This window comes from Hypanus sabinus, chromosome 4, assembly GCF_030144855.1.
Source record: "Hypanus sabinus isolate sHypSab1 chromosome 4, sHypSab1.hap1, whole genome shotgun sequence".
Classification (NCBI taxonomy): domain Eukaryota; kingdom Metazoa; phylum Chordata; class Chondrichthyes; order Myliobatiformes; family Dasyatidae; genus Hypanus; species Hypanus sabinus.
Window position 1 is genome coordinate 1,005,591 of NC_082709.1, and position 18,496 is coordinate 1,024,086.

The 18,496-nt window shown below is 41.7% G+C and overlaps 1 protein-coding gene across 4 annotated transcripts in view; it reads right to left on the bottom strand.

Annotated features, from left to right (window-relative positions):
• ccnt2a (cyclin T2a) overlaps window positions 1-18,496 on the bottom strand; it is a 44,862-nt gene that overhangs the window by 15,089 nt on the left and 11,277 nt on the right. For all 4 annotated transcript variants that reach the window (XR_009511530.1, XM_059966263.1, XM_059966264.1 and 1 more), the window contains exons 3-4: window positions 4,854-4,982; window positions 4,557-4,617 (exon numbers count right to left, since the gene is read on the bottom strand). Coding sequence is in view for 3 of the 4 variants with exons in the window: in XM_059966263.1 (XP_059822246.1) it covers window positions 4,557-4,617; window positions 4,854-4,982 (190 nt within the window). In the remaining variant the exon portion in view is untranslated. The remainder of the gene's footprint in view (window positions 1-4,556; window positions 4,618-4,853; window positions 4,983-18,496) is intronic.

An 18,496-nucleotide genomic window follows, 5' to 3' on the forward strand; every position in this document is an offset into this window, starting at 1 on the left:
AAAAGAAGGCAATGAAAATAAAGGCAAAACAAACAAATAATAGACTCTACACTGCTAAATTCAGAATATCGAATAAGTTTACAAGCTACTGAAGTATTCCCATTTCTTTTCACCAGCATATAAAAAGACCAAATACTGTTAGGAAGACAGGACTAACCAGTCGATGGAAATCCAGAGTCTTGATTTGGAGAGGATATCCCTTTATTCTAAGGCTGTCCCCTCTGGTCTTAGACATAGGAAACATTCTCTCCGAATCAAGGCCTTTCACCATTCACCCCATACTTCTGAATTTTAGTGAATACAGACCCAGAGCCATCAGGTGCTCTTCATATGACAAGCCAGCCAATCTTGGAATCATCTGTCAACCACCTCTGAACCCTCTCCAGTTTCAGCACATCCTAATACAGAGGCCCAAACCTACTCACCATACTTCAAATTAGACCTCAGTGGTGCTTTATAAAGTTCCAACATGCCATCCTTACTTTTATATTCTAGTCCTCTTGAAGTGAATGCTAACATTGATTTTCTTTCCTCAGACAATAGACAGTAGGTGCAGGAGTAGGCCATTTGGCCCTTCTAGCCAGCACCACCATTCACTGTGATCATGGCTGATCATACACAATCAGTACCCCGTTCCTGCCCTCTCTCCATATCCCTTGACCCCTCTATCTATAAGAGCTCTATCTAACTTTCTTTTGAATGCATCCAGAGACTTGGCTTCCACTGCCTTCTGGGGCAGAGCATTCCACATATCCACCACTCTCTGGGTGAAAACGTTTTTCCGCATCTCTGTTCTAAATGGCCTACCCCTTATTTTTAAACTGTGGCCTCTAGTTCTGGGCTCACCCATCAGTGGGAACATGCTTCCTGCCTCCAGCGTGTCCAATCCCTTAATAATCTTGTATGTTTCAAACAGATCCCCTCTCATCCTTCTAAATTCCAGTGTATACAAGCCCAGTTGCTCCAATCTTTCAACATATGACAGTCCTGCCATTCTGGGAATTAACCTTGTGAACCTACACTGTACTCCCTCAATAGCAAAGAATGTCCTTCCTCAAACTTTGAGACCAAAACTGCACACAATACTCCAGGTGGGGTCTCACCAGGGCCCTGTACAGCTGCAGAAGGACCTCTTTACTCCTATACTCAATTCCTCTTGTTATAAAAGCCAGCATGCCATTAGCTTTAGGGAATCCTGAACAAGGACTCAAGTCTCTTTACGCCTCAGTTTTTAGTATATTCTCTCCATTTAGAAAATAGCCAACCCTCATTTCTTTTATCAGAGTACTTCTTTGCTTATTCTCCTAATCAGAGTCTTGATACTTCATCACAATTACCCACCCCTCCTCCTATATTCATGTCGCCTGTGAACTTCACAACAAAGCCACCAGTTCCACTAACCAAATCATTGACATGTAACGTAAACACAGACCCCTATGGAACACCACTAGCCACCGGCAGCCAGACAGAAAAGGCTCCCTCACCCACTCTTTGCCTCCTGCCAATCAATCACTGCTAGAATCTTTTCTGTTATACCACAAGGCTTGTAGCTTGTTAAACAGCCTCACGTGTGTCACCTTGTCAAAGGCTTTCTGAAAGTCAAAGTACACAACATTAACCAATTCTCCTTTGACTTTGCTTGTTATTTCTCCAAAGAATTCCAAACAGATTTGTCAGGTAACATTTTCCCGAGGAAACTATGCTGAACACGGCCTGTTTTACCATGTGCCTCCAGGTATGAGACCTCACCCTTAATAATCATCTTTCCAATCACTGACGTCAGACTAACTGGCTTATATTTTCCTTTCTTCTGCCCCTCTTCCTTCTTGAAGAATGGAGTGACATTTGCGATCTTCCAGTCTTCTGGAACCATTCCAGAATGTATTGATTCTTGAACGATCATTACTAATGCCACCATGATCTCTTCAGCCACTTCTTTCATAACTGAGGGTGTACATCACCTGGTCCAGGTGACTCATCTACCTCCAGGCCTTTCAGTTTCCCCAAGTATCTTCTCTAGTTATGGTAACTTCACACACTTCTGACCCCTGACTCTTTGGAACTTCCTCCATACTGCAAATGTCTTCCACAATGAAGAGTGATGCAAAATACTTACTTAGTTTATCTGCTATTTTGTAGTCTCACATTACTAACTCTCCAGCATCATTCTCCAGTGGTCTCATCTCTTTTACACTTTATGATTCTGAAGACATTTTGGCATCCTCTTATTATTGGCTAGCTTACTTGCATATTCCACCTTGTCCTTAATTACTTTTTTAGTTGCCTTCTGTCGGTTTTTAAAAACTTCCCACCAATCTTTTCTCTACTATATACCCTCTCTTTGGCCTTGACTTCTCATGTCATCTTTCCTTTAGAATGCTTCTTCCTCTTTGGGATGTACATACCCTGTGCCTTCCAAATTGTTTCCAGAAATCCCAGCCATTGCTGCTCTGCTGTCAACCCTGCCAGTGTACTTTTCCAATCAATTCTGACCAACTCCTTTCTCACGCCTCTGTAATTCCCTTTACTCCACTGTAATACTGATACATCTGACCTGAGCTTCCCAAATTTCCGGGTGAATTCGATACTAAGATCACTTGCCCCTAAGGGTTCTTTTACATTACACTCTCTAAATCAATTCTGATTCACTGCACAACACCCAATCCAGAATAGTTGATCATCCCTCTAGTGGGCTCAACCATGAGCAACTCTAAAAATTCACCTCGTAGGTACTCTAGAAATTCCCCTTCCTGTAATCCAGCACCAATCTGATATTCCCATTCGAACTGCATATTGAAACCCCCCCATAACTACTGTAACATCGCCCTTTTGGCATGCAGTTTCCATCTCCTGTTGTAGTTTATAGACAACATCCTTGCCTCTGTTTGGGAGCCTGTAGACAACTCCCATCAGGGTCTTTGTACGCTTGCAGTTCCTTAGCTCTATCCACAATGATTCAACACTTTTCAACCCTATGACACCTCTAATGATTTGATTTCATTTTTTAAACCAACAGTGCAATGCCACTCTCTCTGCCTTCCTACCTGTCCTTTTGATAAATGTGCATCCTTGGACTCCCAGCTACAACAATCTTCTAGCCATTATTCAGTGATGCCTACTATGTCATACCTGTCAATCTGTTCATCCACCTTATTCCATATACTGCATGCAATCAGATACACCTTCAGTCCAGTACTCGCCCTTTTCAGTTTTGTTGCACCACACACCCAAGCTTTTGATTCCTTTTAAACTTCGTCTGATGCCCTAGCAACATCTCCCTACATTAAAGGGAACTTGAGGAGAGACTATTTCACTAGGTCACTAGTGTGTGGAATGAGCTGGTAGTGCAAGTGGTGGATGTGAGGCCGATTTCAACATTTAAAATTCTGGATAGGTACATTCTAGTAAGTCTGGTAGAGGTATCGAAGGCTATGGTGCCGGTGCAGGTTAATGGGAGCAGGCAGTTTAATGGCTTGGCTTGGAGTAAATTTCTATGACACAGACTCTAATGAGAGCAGTATCAAATAGGTTAAGAATAAAATTAAGCATTGCTATATGACTATACACAGTTCCTATTCAGACAATTGATGAGTAACCCACTTCCAAGGTGCTCTTTCCTATAAGTTATCACTTTTAATTATTTCATAGCTATTCATATTCTGGAAATTCAATGAAAAAAACTCTGCAGGAATATAGTGTTGGAAATAATTTGAAGGGCCAAGCAAAAGCTTTAAGTTACTAATAATATGTTATAGCAACCGATTTATTAATCAGCAGAGTACAGAGTAGACCCTTCTGGACATTCGAGTCACGCCATCCAGCACTTCCCCAATTTAACCCTAGTCTAATCATGGAACAATTTACAGTGACCAAATAACCCATCAACCAGTGCACGTTTGGAATGTGGGAGGAAACACAGGAAACCCACGCAGGGAACTTACAGGCAGTGGCAGGAACTGAACTGGAGTCACATGTACTGGTAAAGAATTGTGTTAACCTCGAAGCTACTGTGCTGCCCCAACTGATATCTGACTCATTATTAGCCCTTTGACTTCTAACTAGAGCAATCATTACAGTAAAGCATGTTATTGCTAGGAGTATTCACCCAGCATGTTTGGATGTCTCACACCACTTTATAGCTAATGAAATGCAATTAAAAAAGTCACTGGAGCAACTTATTGTGCAATAAAACACAAGTCTCCCCCAAATATTACAATTTTATGCAATATAGAACATTGACTGCACCTTATAACAGGTTAAGGGTTAGCACAAAGGCCTCAATGCTGACTTCATCTGCAGTAAATTTGGTGGTCTGCCTAACTGCACTTGAACAATAGTTTTTGAAGCCATTCGTAATCCTTAAAAAGAAATGTCTACATGAGAAAATGTAGATGAAGGCTCAGCTACAATGGCAATATTGAATTCACCCGAGAACAGAAAACAATTCACAAACCAATTATATTGTAAACGTTTTAAAATAAAAAAGCCAATCAAGATGGCCTTGGTCCCTATGAATTGAAGGATTTTATTAAAATTCAGTACCAATTTCAACTTACCCAAGGTTTGCAATATTATACTTTCAAGTATGACCAGGTCTTGGGCCTGCTGAAGATATGCCTAAAGTTAAACAAGCATGTATTAGAATGCAGTCCCCACAGTGGAATCTAATAAAACCAATAAGATTATTTTTGCTTAATCAATAACCAATAGTGAAAGAACAATTGTTTTACAAACATTACATTTTGCCAAATAAAAATTGTACTGTCAGAAACAGCAAGGTAACTCATGTAGCATTTGCAAATCAAACAGAATTTTCTTTGAAATGCTTGAAATCCTAATTCTTTCAAACTTACATCACTCTTCACATCCAGTGGTGGCTCTTGGGGATTCAAGCATGCATGTACTACTTTTATGACATGCTCAAGTTTACGTGGCTGTTCCTCCACTTTCGCAGCCAAGAACAAAGCAGCAGGTGAAATTACCTGTTAACAATTTTCAGCAGATGCTTGTTAAATCATTTATAAAAATACTCTAAATCATACAGAGTCAGAAACTTTTGATTTGAACTAATGAACTCATTAAAAATTGCTATCTTTAATCAAGATGTCTATTTTTTAACCGAAACAATGGGTTAGGGTTTGGCCCTAACCCTAATGCATTATACTCAAAACCTAAATATGGCGATTTAAAAGTGAAGTTCTGTACCATTCTGATCATGTGTGGCACTAAGTTGTATTTAACATTTCATCAGTATTGTACTGGACTGACAGGGGATTAAGTAAAGACAAAAATTCAATTTCTAAATTGGTTTTCTGGACGACATCAGTACCAATCAGGCTTATTATCACTGATCTGTTGTGAAACTAGTTTTGTGGCAGCAGTACAGTGCAAGACAATAATTACTACAAATTACAGTAAGTACAAAAGAGGAATAGCAAGGTAGTGTTCATGGATTATTCAGAAATCTGATGGAGGGGAAGAAGGTGTTCCTAAAACGTTGAATGTGAGCCTTCAAGCTCCTGTATCTACTCCCTACAGGCGGTTATGAGAAGAGGGCACGTCCAAGATGGAGACAATCAGTCTCATTTTAGGTTTGAATTAATTGCAAAGGTCTAACACAAAGCAATTAAAATGCTTTGTCAATCAGTACTATAAAAACATCTGATTTATCAAAACATCAAGCACAAGAGAAATTCCAGACTGCATATCTCGCATCTTAGGAATGCAATATGAGTATGAATTTCTATGAGCAATGCCAATTTTAAAATGTACCCAGTAGAAAAGTTATGGCACACATGGGTAAGATGGAAGATAGATTTAACATATTGGCTGAACTTCTTAACAAAACATCACCTGCATTTCTCAGCTAACATGTTCAATTATTCCACTTCCATAAACCAACAGTATAACAAAGTAACGCAGAGATAGACTGAAGGTTTAAGACTAGATCTGTAACACTTTCAGCAGAGCTGTAGAAATAAACAATGAATAATACATACCAATCTCCCCATTGCTCATACAATTAGAAGGGATCTCAATTAGCTTTAGTTGTCTAGTTTGACCCTCAAAGTAGGGAATAAAATTCCCTGTACCATTCAAGTTGCCAATATGCTTGTTTAAACAATGCTTTTACTGAAAGCCTTTCCCTCATTAATGCCAATAAGCATACACATAGGATCAGGTCTCAAAAATGAAATAGTTAAAAGATCATAATTGGTAGCCCCGAGGAGACATCCGATTGCATGGAGGGAGTAAGTGCTTAAAATAAGCGAGCTGGAGGCAGTCAGCAAATTTTGTGCGCCAGTCCCAAGGAGACAATGGATTGCGCATAATTAGACACTAAGCGAGGACCAATGAAAAACAGTTAGGTTTAAGCAGAGCGGCCATTGTTGGGAGTGGGGAAATCTAGGTTTTGGTTAGTAGGCTGCAGGTAGATTTTATCCTTTATTTCTTATTGCAGACAGGATAACGTAGTGTTCCTCAAGGGCATCCAACTGTAGCTTATGACAGACTGTTGGAGTTGGAGCTGGAAGTGAATGAACTCCAGACCTATAGGGAAGTTGAGGGGTTTAATAGGACTTATAGGTAGGTAGTTACCTATACCTGGGTGACCACCAGGAAAGGGAAAGGGATAGGCAGCCAACCCAGTGTTCGTTCCCTCAACAGACATCGGATACTGTTGGGGGGGTGGGGGGAGAAATGACCTAGCAGAGAAAAACCATAGCGGTCATGACTCTGGCACCAAGTCTGGCTCTGTGGCTCAGAAGGGAAGGGGGAAGAAGAGGGGAGCTGAAGAGATAGAGGATTCATTTGTGAGGTGAACTGAAAGGAGGCTCTGTGGACAACCTTTTGGGTGCCAGGGTCAGGGACATCTCAGATCAAGTCCACAGCATTAAGTGGTAGGGTAAGCAGCCAAAGGTTATGGTCTATGTTGGTACCAATGGCATGGTAGGAGGGATGATGAGGTCCTGCAAAGAGTTCAGGGAGTTAGGTGTCAAGTTAAAGACAAGACCTCTACAGTTCTGATCTCAGGATTGCTACCTGTGCCAAGTGCTAGAGAGGCCAGAAATAGGAAGTTTTTACAGTTCAACACATGGCTAAGGAATTAGTGCACGAAGGAGGTCTTCAGATTTCTGGATCACCAGTTAACCAGAGAAGCTGTGCCTCTTGCAGGGGAGATCAGAACCTGAGCCCCAAAACAGATAATGGAATTGTGGGCGAAGGATGTTAAGTTTACATACAAGGTCAGGCATTGAAAGGTCAAGCACGGTGGACCGATGTTCTGAACTGCATACATTTCAATGCATGTGGTATTGTAGGACTGGTAAATGAGCTTATTGCATAGATTAGCACATGGAATTATGACACTGCAGCCATTAGTGACATTTGGTTACAGGAGGGGCAGGAGTGGCAGCTCAATGTTCAGGGGTTCTCTTGTTTTAGACGTGATAGAGCGGGAGCAATTAAAGGGGATGGTGTGATATTACTAGTCAGGGTAAACGTCACAGCAATGCTCAGTCAGAGTAGACTGGAGGGCTCGTCTAGTGAGACGCTATGGGTAGAACTGAGGAATAAGAAAGGTACCACCACATTAATGGGATTACATCATAGCCCAACCAACAGTCCATGAGATTTAAAGGAGCAAAACTGTAGAGAGATTGCAGATTTGCAAGAAACACAAGTTTGTGATAGTAGGTGATTTTAACTTTCCACTTATTGACTGGGGTGTATGGGGTGTCTAGGGAAGGGTAGCACCTCTGGTGGGGGGACAGCTGTGCCCTTTTTCAGGGCAGCTCGTCCATCTTTGGTCCTCACCCGGCACTCAGCTCTCACCTCTGGCTCCAAGTAGCTGTAGCACGCACAACAGCCACACCCCAGTAAACCGTCTCGGTAGATGGGCCAAACCAGGTGAGGGTAGCGATGGGTCTTTGACTCTCAGTGAGGTAAGGGATTTGCTTATCTCAGCGTGTGAACAGCATGTGATGGAGTGGAGGAGACTGATTAATGGTCCAACAGTCAAGAAGGCAGGCCAGCAGGCGTTAGTGGAGCGCTAAGAGCACGACAAGGCACTCAGACGATCTGGTCATCCACTGCAAGCGGTGGTGATCTCTTTAACTCACCTGGCAGTAGGCAAAGGCAAATCACTGCTGTAACCTGCCGAGTACATGATTTCCCAATATGTCAGAGTGGCGTGGAGGGAAATTGTCTGCCAACTGGAATTTCCAGATGTCACCCAAAGTAAGCGAGCTTATTGACTAGGACTCCCATACTGTAAAAGGGCTGGATAACAGTTGGTCAAATATGTTCAGTTTGAGGGTTAACATATGAAGAACGTTTGACCACTCTCCAACTGTACTCCTTGGAGTTGAGAAGAATGAGGGGGGGACCTCATAGAAACATTTTGAATGTTGAAAGGCATGGACAGAATGGATGTGGCAAGGTTGTTTCTTATGGTGGAGTCTAGTACGAGAGGGCATGACTTAAGGATCTAAGGGCGCCCATTCAGAACAGAGATGCAAAGAAATTTTTTTAGCCAGAGGGTGGTGAATCTGTGGAATTTGTTGCCGCAGGTGGCAGTGGAGGTCAAAGCCATTGTAAAATACTTAAAGACAGTGATTGATAGTATCTGAGTAGCCAGGGCGTCAAAGGTTATGGTGAGAAGGCAGGGAAGTGGGACTAAATGAGAGAATGGATCAGCTCATGATTAAATGGCGGAGCAGACCCGATGGGCTGAATGGCCAACTTCTGTTTCTTTGTCTTATGGTCTAAGTTTCCTTAATCAGTACACTGAAGTCCCAAAAGAGTGTAATATTAGATCTCCTATTAGTGAATATGATAAGGCAGGTAATAGGGTAAACTTTGCATCTAGTGATCATGCCATTGTTTTCTAAGTAAACATGCAAAAAGATAGGTCCTATTCCATCAGCTGAGATTCTAAATTGGAGAAAGGCTAATTTCTATGATATCAAAAAAGATCTGGTAATCGTGGATGGAGAAAAATATACCTGGTAAATGAGGCCTTCAAAAGTGAAATTTTGAGTGCATAGAATTTGTACGTTCCTACCAGAATAAAACAAGGATAACAGGTTTAGGGAATGATGGTTTTCAAGAGGTTGAGGCCCTGGTTAAGAAAAAGGAGGTGCATAGCAGATAGGAACAAATAAGACACTCGAGCATAAGAAATAAATCAGGGCTAAAAGGCTGCATAAGGTGCTCTAGCAGTCAAGGTGAAGGAGAATCCCAAAGGATTTTACAGATACTAAAAGCAAAAGGATAGCAACAAACCAACCTATGCATGGAGTCAAAGGAGATGGGAGAAGTCTTAAATTAAATTTTTGCATCTCTACACTCAGTATACAGTCTACAGATATGAGGCAATGCAGCAGCAAGGTCACAGACCATATACAGATTACAGAGGAGGAAGTGCTTGCTGTCTTGAGTGAAATTAGTGTGGGTAAATCCCCAGGGTCTGAATGTGCTCCCTCAGACCTATGGGAGGCTAGTGCAGAAATTGCAGAGATTTAAAAATATCCTTAACAATGGACGAGGTGACAAGACGATTAGAGGACAGCTAATGTTCTGCTGATGAAGGCTCTAATATTCTGCTCATTTTCCATGTAACTAATTTGTGCACTAAAAGGGACTAGTTTAGATGGGCAAAAACAATGCCATGATGTAGTGGACTGAATGGCCTTTTAGTGCTGTACAACTCCATAGTTCCCATTCCAAATAGTCTCATTTGAGGATTAAGGACGTTGTTATCCAAAATCTATTAAACTTAATTAGATATTCTTAACTTTTTCCTTGAAGTGTACCTAGCAATTAGAATAGAAATCAGATAATCAAAAATCACACATTTGTATTCATATAATCAATATGCTAAAAGTTCCTGTTCATTTAATCTCATTTTCTGCCTGAGTTCTTGTCTCATTGATTAGGTGCCTACCTACTTTGAAGCACTTTGAAACATTGCTAAACTCTGATAGCACTCTACACAAATCCTTTCACTCAGGAATTTGCTTATACAAGGAAGCCACCCCACAATCCAACTTCTGCTACACCCTTCACTTAATCAATCTGGCGCCACAGTAGCACAGTAGTTAGCGCAACACTTTTACAGCTCTGGATAGAGCTTGGAGTTCAATTCCAATGTCATCTGCAAGAGATTTGAACATCCTCCCCCGGAATGTGTGGACTTTTTCTGGGTGCTTCAGTTTCCTACCACAGTCCAAGACACACTAGTTACTAGTATAATTAATTGGTCATTGATAATTGTCCTGTGATTAGGACAGTGTTAAATTGGGTTTTGCTGGGTTGTATGCCTTGAAGGGCTGGAAGGACCTACTTCATGCAGTATCTCAATAAATTAGCAGATAGATGGGGGGAAAAAATCATTGCAGACCAACTTGAAACTACTTCCCATGGATTTAACTTCCCATTTAATTGGATTTTGAGAACAGAATGCAACGTGTGCAGACTGTGTCGCCAGTCATTTGATATATACATTCTAAAGTGACATGGAATTAGCATCAATTCCAGTTTAAATTCATAGCCTTATATATCGTAGCCAAGCTTCTAAAATGTAAACATGCACATTTGTCGCTATCTTTCCAAAATGTATTACTTTTAAAATTTATGGGTATCAAGCAATAAACAAAGAGCACAATTAAAAGCTGACCTTTACTAGGCGAACGTTTAAATGCGCCAAAGACTAGCAAATATAGCTATTAGATCACGAATTTTGTACGCACGCAAACAGGAACAATCAAAATGGCAGCCAGCCACACTCAAAGATATGAGTTGACAATAATTTCTTTCTAACTTACCAAATGTTACCTTGAATGCAAGATAAGCAAATGAAGTTCATCAGCAAAATTCTCTGCCTGCACTGTCCATGCCTGCAATAAGACACTAATCTGAAATGCAATTTCCCTCAGTGGATAACCCCACCTGTCAAAGACTGGAGCTGCCTCCTGTTGGTACATCCGAACTTTGCTTCCTCAGAAATCCACGTGACATTCTGCATGATTGCAAGCTGTTGAGCAGAAAGGACCGAAGTTGTGACACAAAGGCCAATTCTTCATGGTAGAGACAAAAGTCAGGAACTAATGTTGGTATACCTCATTTCTGTCAAGAGCAATGTGGTCCAGGATGCATTTCTGCTCCTTATTAAACAACAGCTCATTCTGGTAAGAGGGGTATACAACCAGTCTGCTCAATGACTGCACTAGGACCAACCACTTTCAGATTGATAGGTTGCTACAATTATTTAATGTCTCACCAGTATAATGAAAGACAATTATCAAACCCAGTGAAGAAAATATCAATGCAAGTATCCCAAAAAACTTCAAGCGGATTTCAAAACTAAACGGGAGGACCTCAAGTGCTAAAATCTCAATTGTAAGACTCCTTTTTTTTACTCCAATTCTGCAGGTTTTGCAACTCTCAGGAAAAATAACAGGCTTGCACCGCCATAATACCTTTAACAAGCTGAAGATACAATACAGCAAAGTTCCTGAAGAGTGAAATGACATTTCTTCAGTAGACAAAGGGACTCAGGATGGATTGTCAGGTCCACAGTATGCAGGTGTCCTCAAACTATGCTGACTTTTACTGTGACTATGGTCTGTTTTTTTAAAATCAATTATGCTATTGTTTGCAGTGTTGTAACTATGTGGTTTTGTGCAGGTCTTGTAGCTTTAGTTTTTGGTCTTGTTTGGTGGATTTAGAACTCCTTTCCAGGGAACGCGCTAAGATGGTAGCATGACATTAATATACAGCAGCCTCTCTGGACTCTGGATTGGGGATTGCCAAATGTTATGTGGATTTTCTGGTGTAGTCTGTTTTGTCATATGCTTTTGTGATATCATTCTGGAGGAACGTTATCTTATTTTTTAACTGCATTGCATTTGTGGCTTCTAAATGACAATAAACTGAATCTGAAGTGCATTACACAAATGTAACCATGGAATTTCTTTTGTGGCAGACTTCTTTGGAACCTGTGTTATTTTACTAGACAGAATGTGCAGAGCCTGTAACTTTGGACAACTCAGTAGATTGAGTAATACATGAAAAAGAGACCCTTCAGCCCAACTTGCCAAGCCATGTATGGGTAACAATTACTCATGGAATTCCTACCAACTGAGCCAGTGATGAACTAAGATCACACAAATGACAATGTGGATTAACCTTCAACATTAGTTGAATGTCAGCCCCAAAAAGAATCAAAGGGAGTCAATCTCATCTGAAGTTTCCTGTCAGCAAATCTATCAAACCCACTTGGCATGTTTATTAAAGCACACAACTTGAAGGTCCGGTGTGCCAATTCATACACAGGAAAATAAAGACAATTCCAGAATGGATCTGCAAACATTGCATAATCTTACACCCAAAAGTCAAAAATTAGTTTAAAAAAAAAGACTTGCTTTAAACAAAGTGCTACTAATGTTCAAAATATACTGAAACAGTCTGCAGACTGAGATATAGCAGGCAACGCCAGAAGTAAAAAAATTCACATCATCAGTGACACCATAGAATGGAACAAAAGATATATTTAAGTAGAGGAGGTAGAAATTTTGGCAAGTTGTTCATGGCAAGAAAAAGCATATTACCTGAATGTGAGAAATTGCAGAATTCCAATAGGCAGAGCAATCATGAATTACAAGATTGCAAGTATAAATATAGAGCAAGTAGTTAGGGTAGCTAATAAAACATCATTTGGGAAACTGAATGTATAGAGAAGTTACACTTCAGCCATTTAAGGGTTGAGAGACCCCAACTGGTTTACAGAAGGGCTTACTTTAAAATACAAGTTTGTGAGCAATCTTGACTGGGTGAATGAGCGAGAAAGATTCCTCTTATGGAAGATTTTGTGAATTAAGCATCAGAACTCAGCCATTGAAGACAAGAAACATTTTGAGGGCTATAGCATTTGAAATGCTAATCCTCAAAATTAGACAGAGGTAGATGTTACTTGATGACCAAGGATGGGATTTGAAGGGCTACAGTGCCGAAAAAAAGTATTCACCACTCTGAGAAGTTTTCATGTTTTATTGTTTTACAACATTGGATGTAAATTGGCTTTTATTTTACCTTGATTGACAGGAAAAAACCTAGTGTGTCAAAATGAAAACAGATCTCTACAAAATGACCTAAATTACAAAATCATCACTAATTTCAGAAATCACATAATTAGTTAAATGGAGATCACCGTGTTTCAACTGGTTGTGGTAAAAGTACACCTGTACCTGTGAGGAATTATATGCAGAATTAAAAGGGCTAGAACCTAACTGACTTATTGGCAGCTTGGCAAGTTGTTCTGTGAGAATAATGTATGAACATTATTGTATGCTCCATGAAAAGCTTCAGTCTACTCTTCTCACTTGGCTGCAGATTTTCTCAAGCTTGGTGAGCAGTGACTGTGTTGCCAATTGAGAATGCAAGTTTGCTAATAAACAGTATGTACTTTTAAGTAAACTGTGTTTGATAGCTATTACCTTGGTCTGAACCTAAAAGCCTCTGGTAGAGAGGCAGATCGACATCTTGGTGCTGCGAGCAGGGTCCCAATATGTGGTAGACCGCCCACCAAAATGAATAAGTGGACGGACATACGGCTGAGGTCAATCAGAGATGAACGGACCCACAAGGAAAGCTTTAACCTTGGTTCCTCTCTGCTGACGACTTTGTTACCTAATTTTAGCAGAGAAAATCAAACGGATTGAGCCTCCTTAGAATATGGTGGGTGCCCACACAGACTTGTGGGGGGGGGGGGGGGGTGGTGGGAAAGTAATTCATTACAGAATAGAGAAATATCCAGACAATGAAAAGAAACTGAGATGAATGTCGTTCCAATTGTCTAAACGTTTCGGAAAAGGCAATTGACCTGCAGGAGGTACATTTGATATAAATCTAATACGACAGGCGGAGCAGGGAATTTGGAAAGGGAAGGCAGGTAAATAGTATGGTTGCCCGATTGGCCTATGGTGACAAGAGGCAGAAATAAAAGACAGACATAAATTAAATTGTTGGATTGATAACATTAAGCAAAGAGGGATAGATGTACAGTCGTCCTCCTTATCCAAGAGGGATTGGTTCTGGGCCGTCAAAAAAAGTGGATGCTCAAGTCCCTTATATAAAATGGCGTAGTATTTGCATATAATCTATGCACATCCTCCCGTATACTTTAAATCATCTCTAGATTACTTATACCTAATACTATGTAAATAGTTGTTATACTCTAATGCTTAGGGAATATTGACAAGAAAAACTGTACGCATTCCTCACAAAACAAGCAGCAAACGAACGAGATGCGAGGCGAACAATGATCAAATGACGAGTAAAACCTGTAATAACTGTACAGTAGTTGTTACACTGTCTTATTTAGGGAATAAAGATACCTTGGAGAAGGCTCAATACTACTAAAGTCAGGAACTGTGGATGTTGAGGGCTGAGGATCTTCCAAGCATTGAATGTCGAGATTTCCGAATTGCATTTGCTTTAGTTAGAAGCATTGTTACAGAAAGCTGTCTCTTCTTTTCCTTTGCATCATCAAAAAAATCTTGCAGTGATTGCAGGCATGTTGTTATCCATTGGGTGACATGGAGGCTTCACAGTTGATGGATCACAGTTGAGGATCAGATCCTTTAACACTCAAGTCTGCTGAAAAACTGCTGCAAATTTTTTGAAGTGTCCAAATTGATGGCTCTTCATTATCTTCTGTAGAGGATTTCAGTAGATCTTCCGAGTTCTCTAGCCACACACTGAATGCTTTCTCAGTCTTCGCAAGCACTTTATCACGAACCAGAGAGACCATTTTTACCATTGTAGTGGCAGCACTAACACTTCCACAAATTTCAGCTTCTTCCTGCTTTATTATGCAAATGCTCGATTCGTTCTTACCGACCTTAAGGCCCACTTCAGAAAGCGACATGCCACTTTTCAAAAGATCTAATATTTCTACTTTCTCAGCGAGAGATAGCACTTTATGCCCCCAATAGCCTTTGAGGAATTGCTTTAGCCACATAATTGCTTTTTAGGAGCCATTTTTTTCCCCATGACCAAAGTAGCGAACGAATGAGATGGGAGGCGAACAATGCTCCAGCAACGAGTGCTGGAAGAGCACTTCCGGGTTTTCTCAATTCACGGTTGGTTGAATTTGTGCATGCGGGAACTCGCGGATGAGGGCCAACTGTACATGAAAGAAGAGGCAATCCTAGAAGTTGGAAAGAGTTGGGAGCGATTTGTGAAGAATGGGATAAGGGACAGACAAAGGAGACGGAGAAATAAATTGTATCAGAGACGAAACACACTGGCCATGGAAGAATGAATAAAGGGAAAAGGGAAATGGAAAATAAAAATAATTCTGGGGTACCCTGCCTCTATCCAGACATACTGACCGATTCCCCAAATGATACTGATGATGATTGGGAATGGTAAGGCAACCAAAGTATCCCGCCGCACTACCCACAACTGCATTGACACCTGTTTTACCAGCATCAGGTTCCCCACTCCCACATGGTTCTCGACCTGGTGCCTCAGTTGTCAACTCAACAGTCACAGTATCGCCACCGACCAATGTAGCTCCTCCAGAACAGTTGGGAAGCCCAATGCCCGTTTCTGCCTGCATGCACAGTCAGACTGGACCTTTTCCTGTCTGGACCCCTGAACAAGGGCCATTGGTTTTACCAGGACCAATACAGACTCAGTATCAATTGCCCATGAGGACCATTCCTAACCCACAAGCCTGAGTGGCAGGACAAGCACCTACTATGCAAACCCATAAGCCCTGGACCCCTTCCGAACTCTGTGGTACACTGAATGCCCCCCTAAGAAAAAAAGTTGACCCCCCCCAGGATTCTGTAATTATTTAAGAACTGTCCTATTTATTCCGCTAACTCCTGAGATTTGTTTCCTCGGGCCATGGCTGCCTTTACTCTGACTGATCAGACATAATTCACCACTCAGCTCAGACGGCAACTATGACCAGTTAATTGTGTCCGGGCAAACCAAACTGTGGATGATTGAAAATATATTGGATACCTTGTACCACATTCTGGCCCCCTCCATAGATGTAACTAAGGTCAGAGCATAAACCCAGAAAAGGTGAGAACCCCGATTATTTCCTAGATCGCGTTAATTCTATTCTGCATGACTGGGAGATCCGCTGTACGTAGCAGGGAACCAGTCCCCACAGTACTGTGCTCTCCTCCTCCAAGCCCTGCCCAGCAAGGTGACTGACAAGATTAAAGTCAACAATATGAACTGGTCAGAATCCACTCAAGCACAACTTAATCGAACTGGGATAGTTCTGAAAATCACCACCCGTGCCGACAGAGTATATGCAACGAAGGAAACCCATTTTGCGTATTCCGCCAGGAGTCAGGCAGAGACCCACACAACCTCCTAATGCCCCATTCACGCCACCTCCTCATCCTCACTCCGATGGCCAGCAGGGCCAGAGAGACACATCTTGGTCTGGGCCTTGCCAAGCCCCCCTTTTCCGCTCATAACCCTTTTGCATGACAGTCTGCCCTTGAGATGCCATCCTCACCATCAATCCAGCTGATGAACTCCTCTTCACCCTCATGTCAGCAGATACCCTTTACAGTCTACAGACAACACTGGAGCAACTTTCTCCTCCATACAACAGTCACTTGCCAGACAACTCTGCCTATCCTTTTCTGATAAGACCAATTTCGCTATCTGTGGGGTGTAGTGGTTGAGGGTTGCAGATCAAATGCACTAATGAGGGCATATCGGTCTTTGACCCAGTCACAATGCGACAGTGCCCTAACTTTGCCATCCCACAAAGGTGGGTACTCGACCTAGATCCCTCAGTAATCACATCTCCTGTCCCTCGAGACTGTCATGTTACCTTGGCCTACGAATCTTCCTCTAATCATTCAGAGTTAGAATCCTTCTACTCCTCTCTACTGCAGACTTACTCTGCGTCAATGATAGGGAGATTCAGGGGATTGCAGGAACTGCTCTTTTGGTAGCAATAGACCCTATGTTGTGGAAACAGTCCCACCTCATTTTTCCACATATCACCCTTACTGTTGCACGTGGTCACAAACCAAAGGACCTGGGTTTTCTAACCCACATCCTTGTGGACCAGGCTAACCCTCAGTGCTTTACCATCCAAGGTTTTTCTGAAGGAATCATCCATTACTACCTTGAACCATATACCTTGACTGGCATACTTGCTTGCCATCGGTCCACTATTCCAAAGAGCAACGTGGAACCCAAACTATGGGCCTCTAGTAAAACAGAGGTGGGAAGGGTTAACAATGACCTTGACCATATTGCCATTAGGGAAAGGATAAAGTTACTCACTATTCCACATATCGGCTCAAACCCGAGGCCGAGCCTGGTATTGAGCCGTTGTTTCTTACTACAGGGGATCCTAGTCCCATGCAACCCACCCTGCAATACACCCATTTTCCCAGTGCTGAAGCCTGTACGTTCAGAATATCACCTAGTCCAAGATCTCAGAGCCATTAATGAAGTGGTTGCACCTATGCATGCTGTAGTGCCCAATCCAGCCACCATACTGAGTTGTGTTCCATCTGATGCCTCAGTCTTATCCCATGTGGATTTGCAAAATGTTTTTTCTCCATGCCAATACCCCTTTGCCTTTACCTATAAAGGCCAGCAATATACATGGACTTGTCTACCCCAGGGTTTCATTCACTCTCCCACAATTTTCTCAGTATCTGATGTTTCAACTGACCATTTTCACACCCAGAGGGCTCATTGATATTGAGGAAGCATGTCAGAAGGATATGGGCCAAAGGGCCTGTAACCATGATGCACTGCTCTATATTTAGGTACAGAGATGTCAGGGGTAAGTTTTTTTAAAAAATGCAAAGGATGATGAGTGCATGGAATGGGCTGCTGGCGATGCTGGCACAGGTGAATACGATAGGGTCTTTCAAGAGACTCCTGGATAGGTACATTGAGCTTAAAAAAAAGAGAACTATGGGTAACCTTAGGTCATAGTCAGCATAGCTTTGTGGGCTGAAAGGCCTGTACTGTGCAGTAGGTTTTCTATGATACTATAATTCTGAATTTGATGTAGCCATCACTGTGGCTACATTGTTCCTCCCTCCAAAGTCCACGTCGCTTAGACCTGGGTGAAGTTCCTGGGTATGGTCATCTCTGCTTCTGACAGATCCCTCACCTTAGGATACATAACCCCATTGTATTGGGACCACAGCTCTTTACGATTTATGTCAATGATTTAGATGAGGGCATTGAAAATGTGCTGTCTTTACGACAGTTATTTAGTTTATAATATTTTCGCTTAGTAATTCATTCAATAGTATTTTCTAGTTAGAATTAGGAGTGTTTAAAGTGTATTCATTGCATGTAAAATATATCGGCATGCGATGACGTCACATCCGGTTTCGCCGCGTCTTGTGGGAAAACACCGGTTTGAAATTAGCGCGAGGGTGGGGGCTTTCCACGAGGCTCACCTGAGCACAAGCAGTTTTGC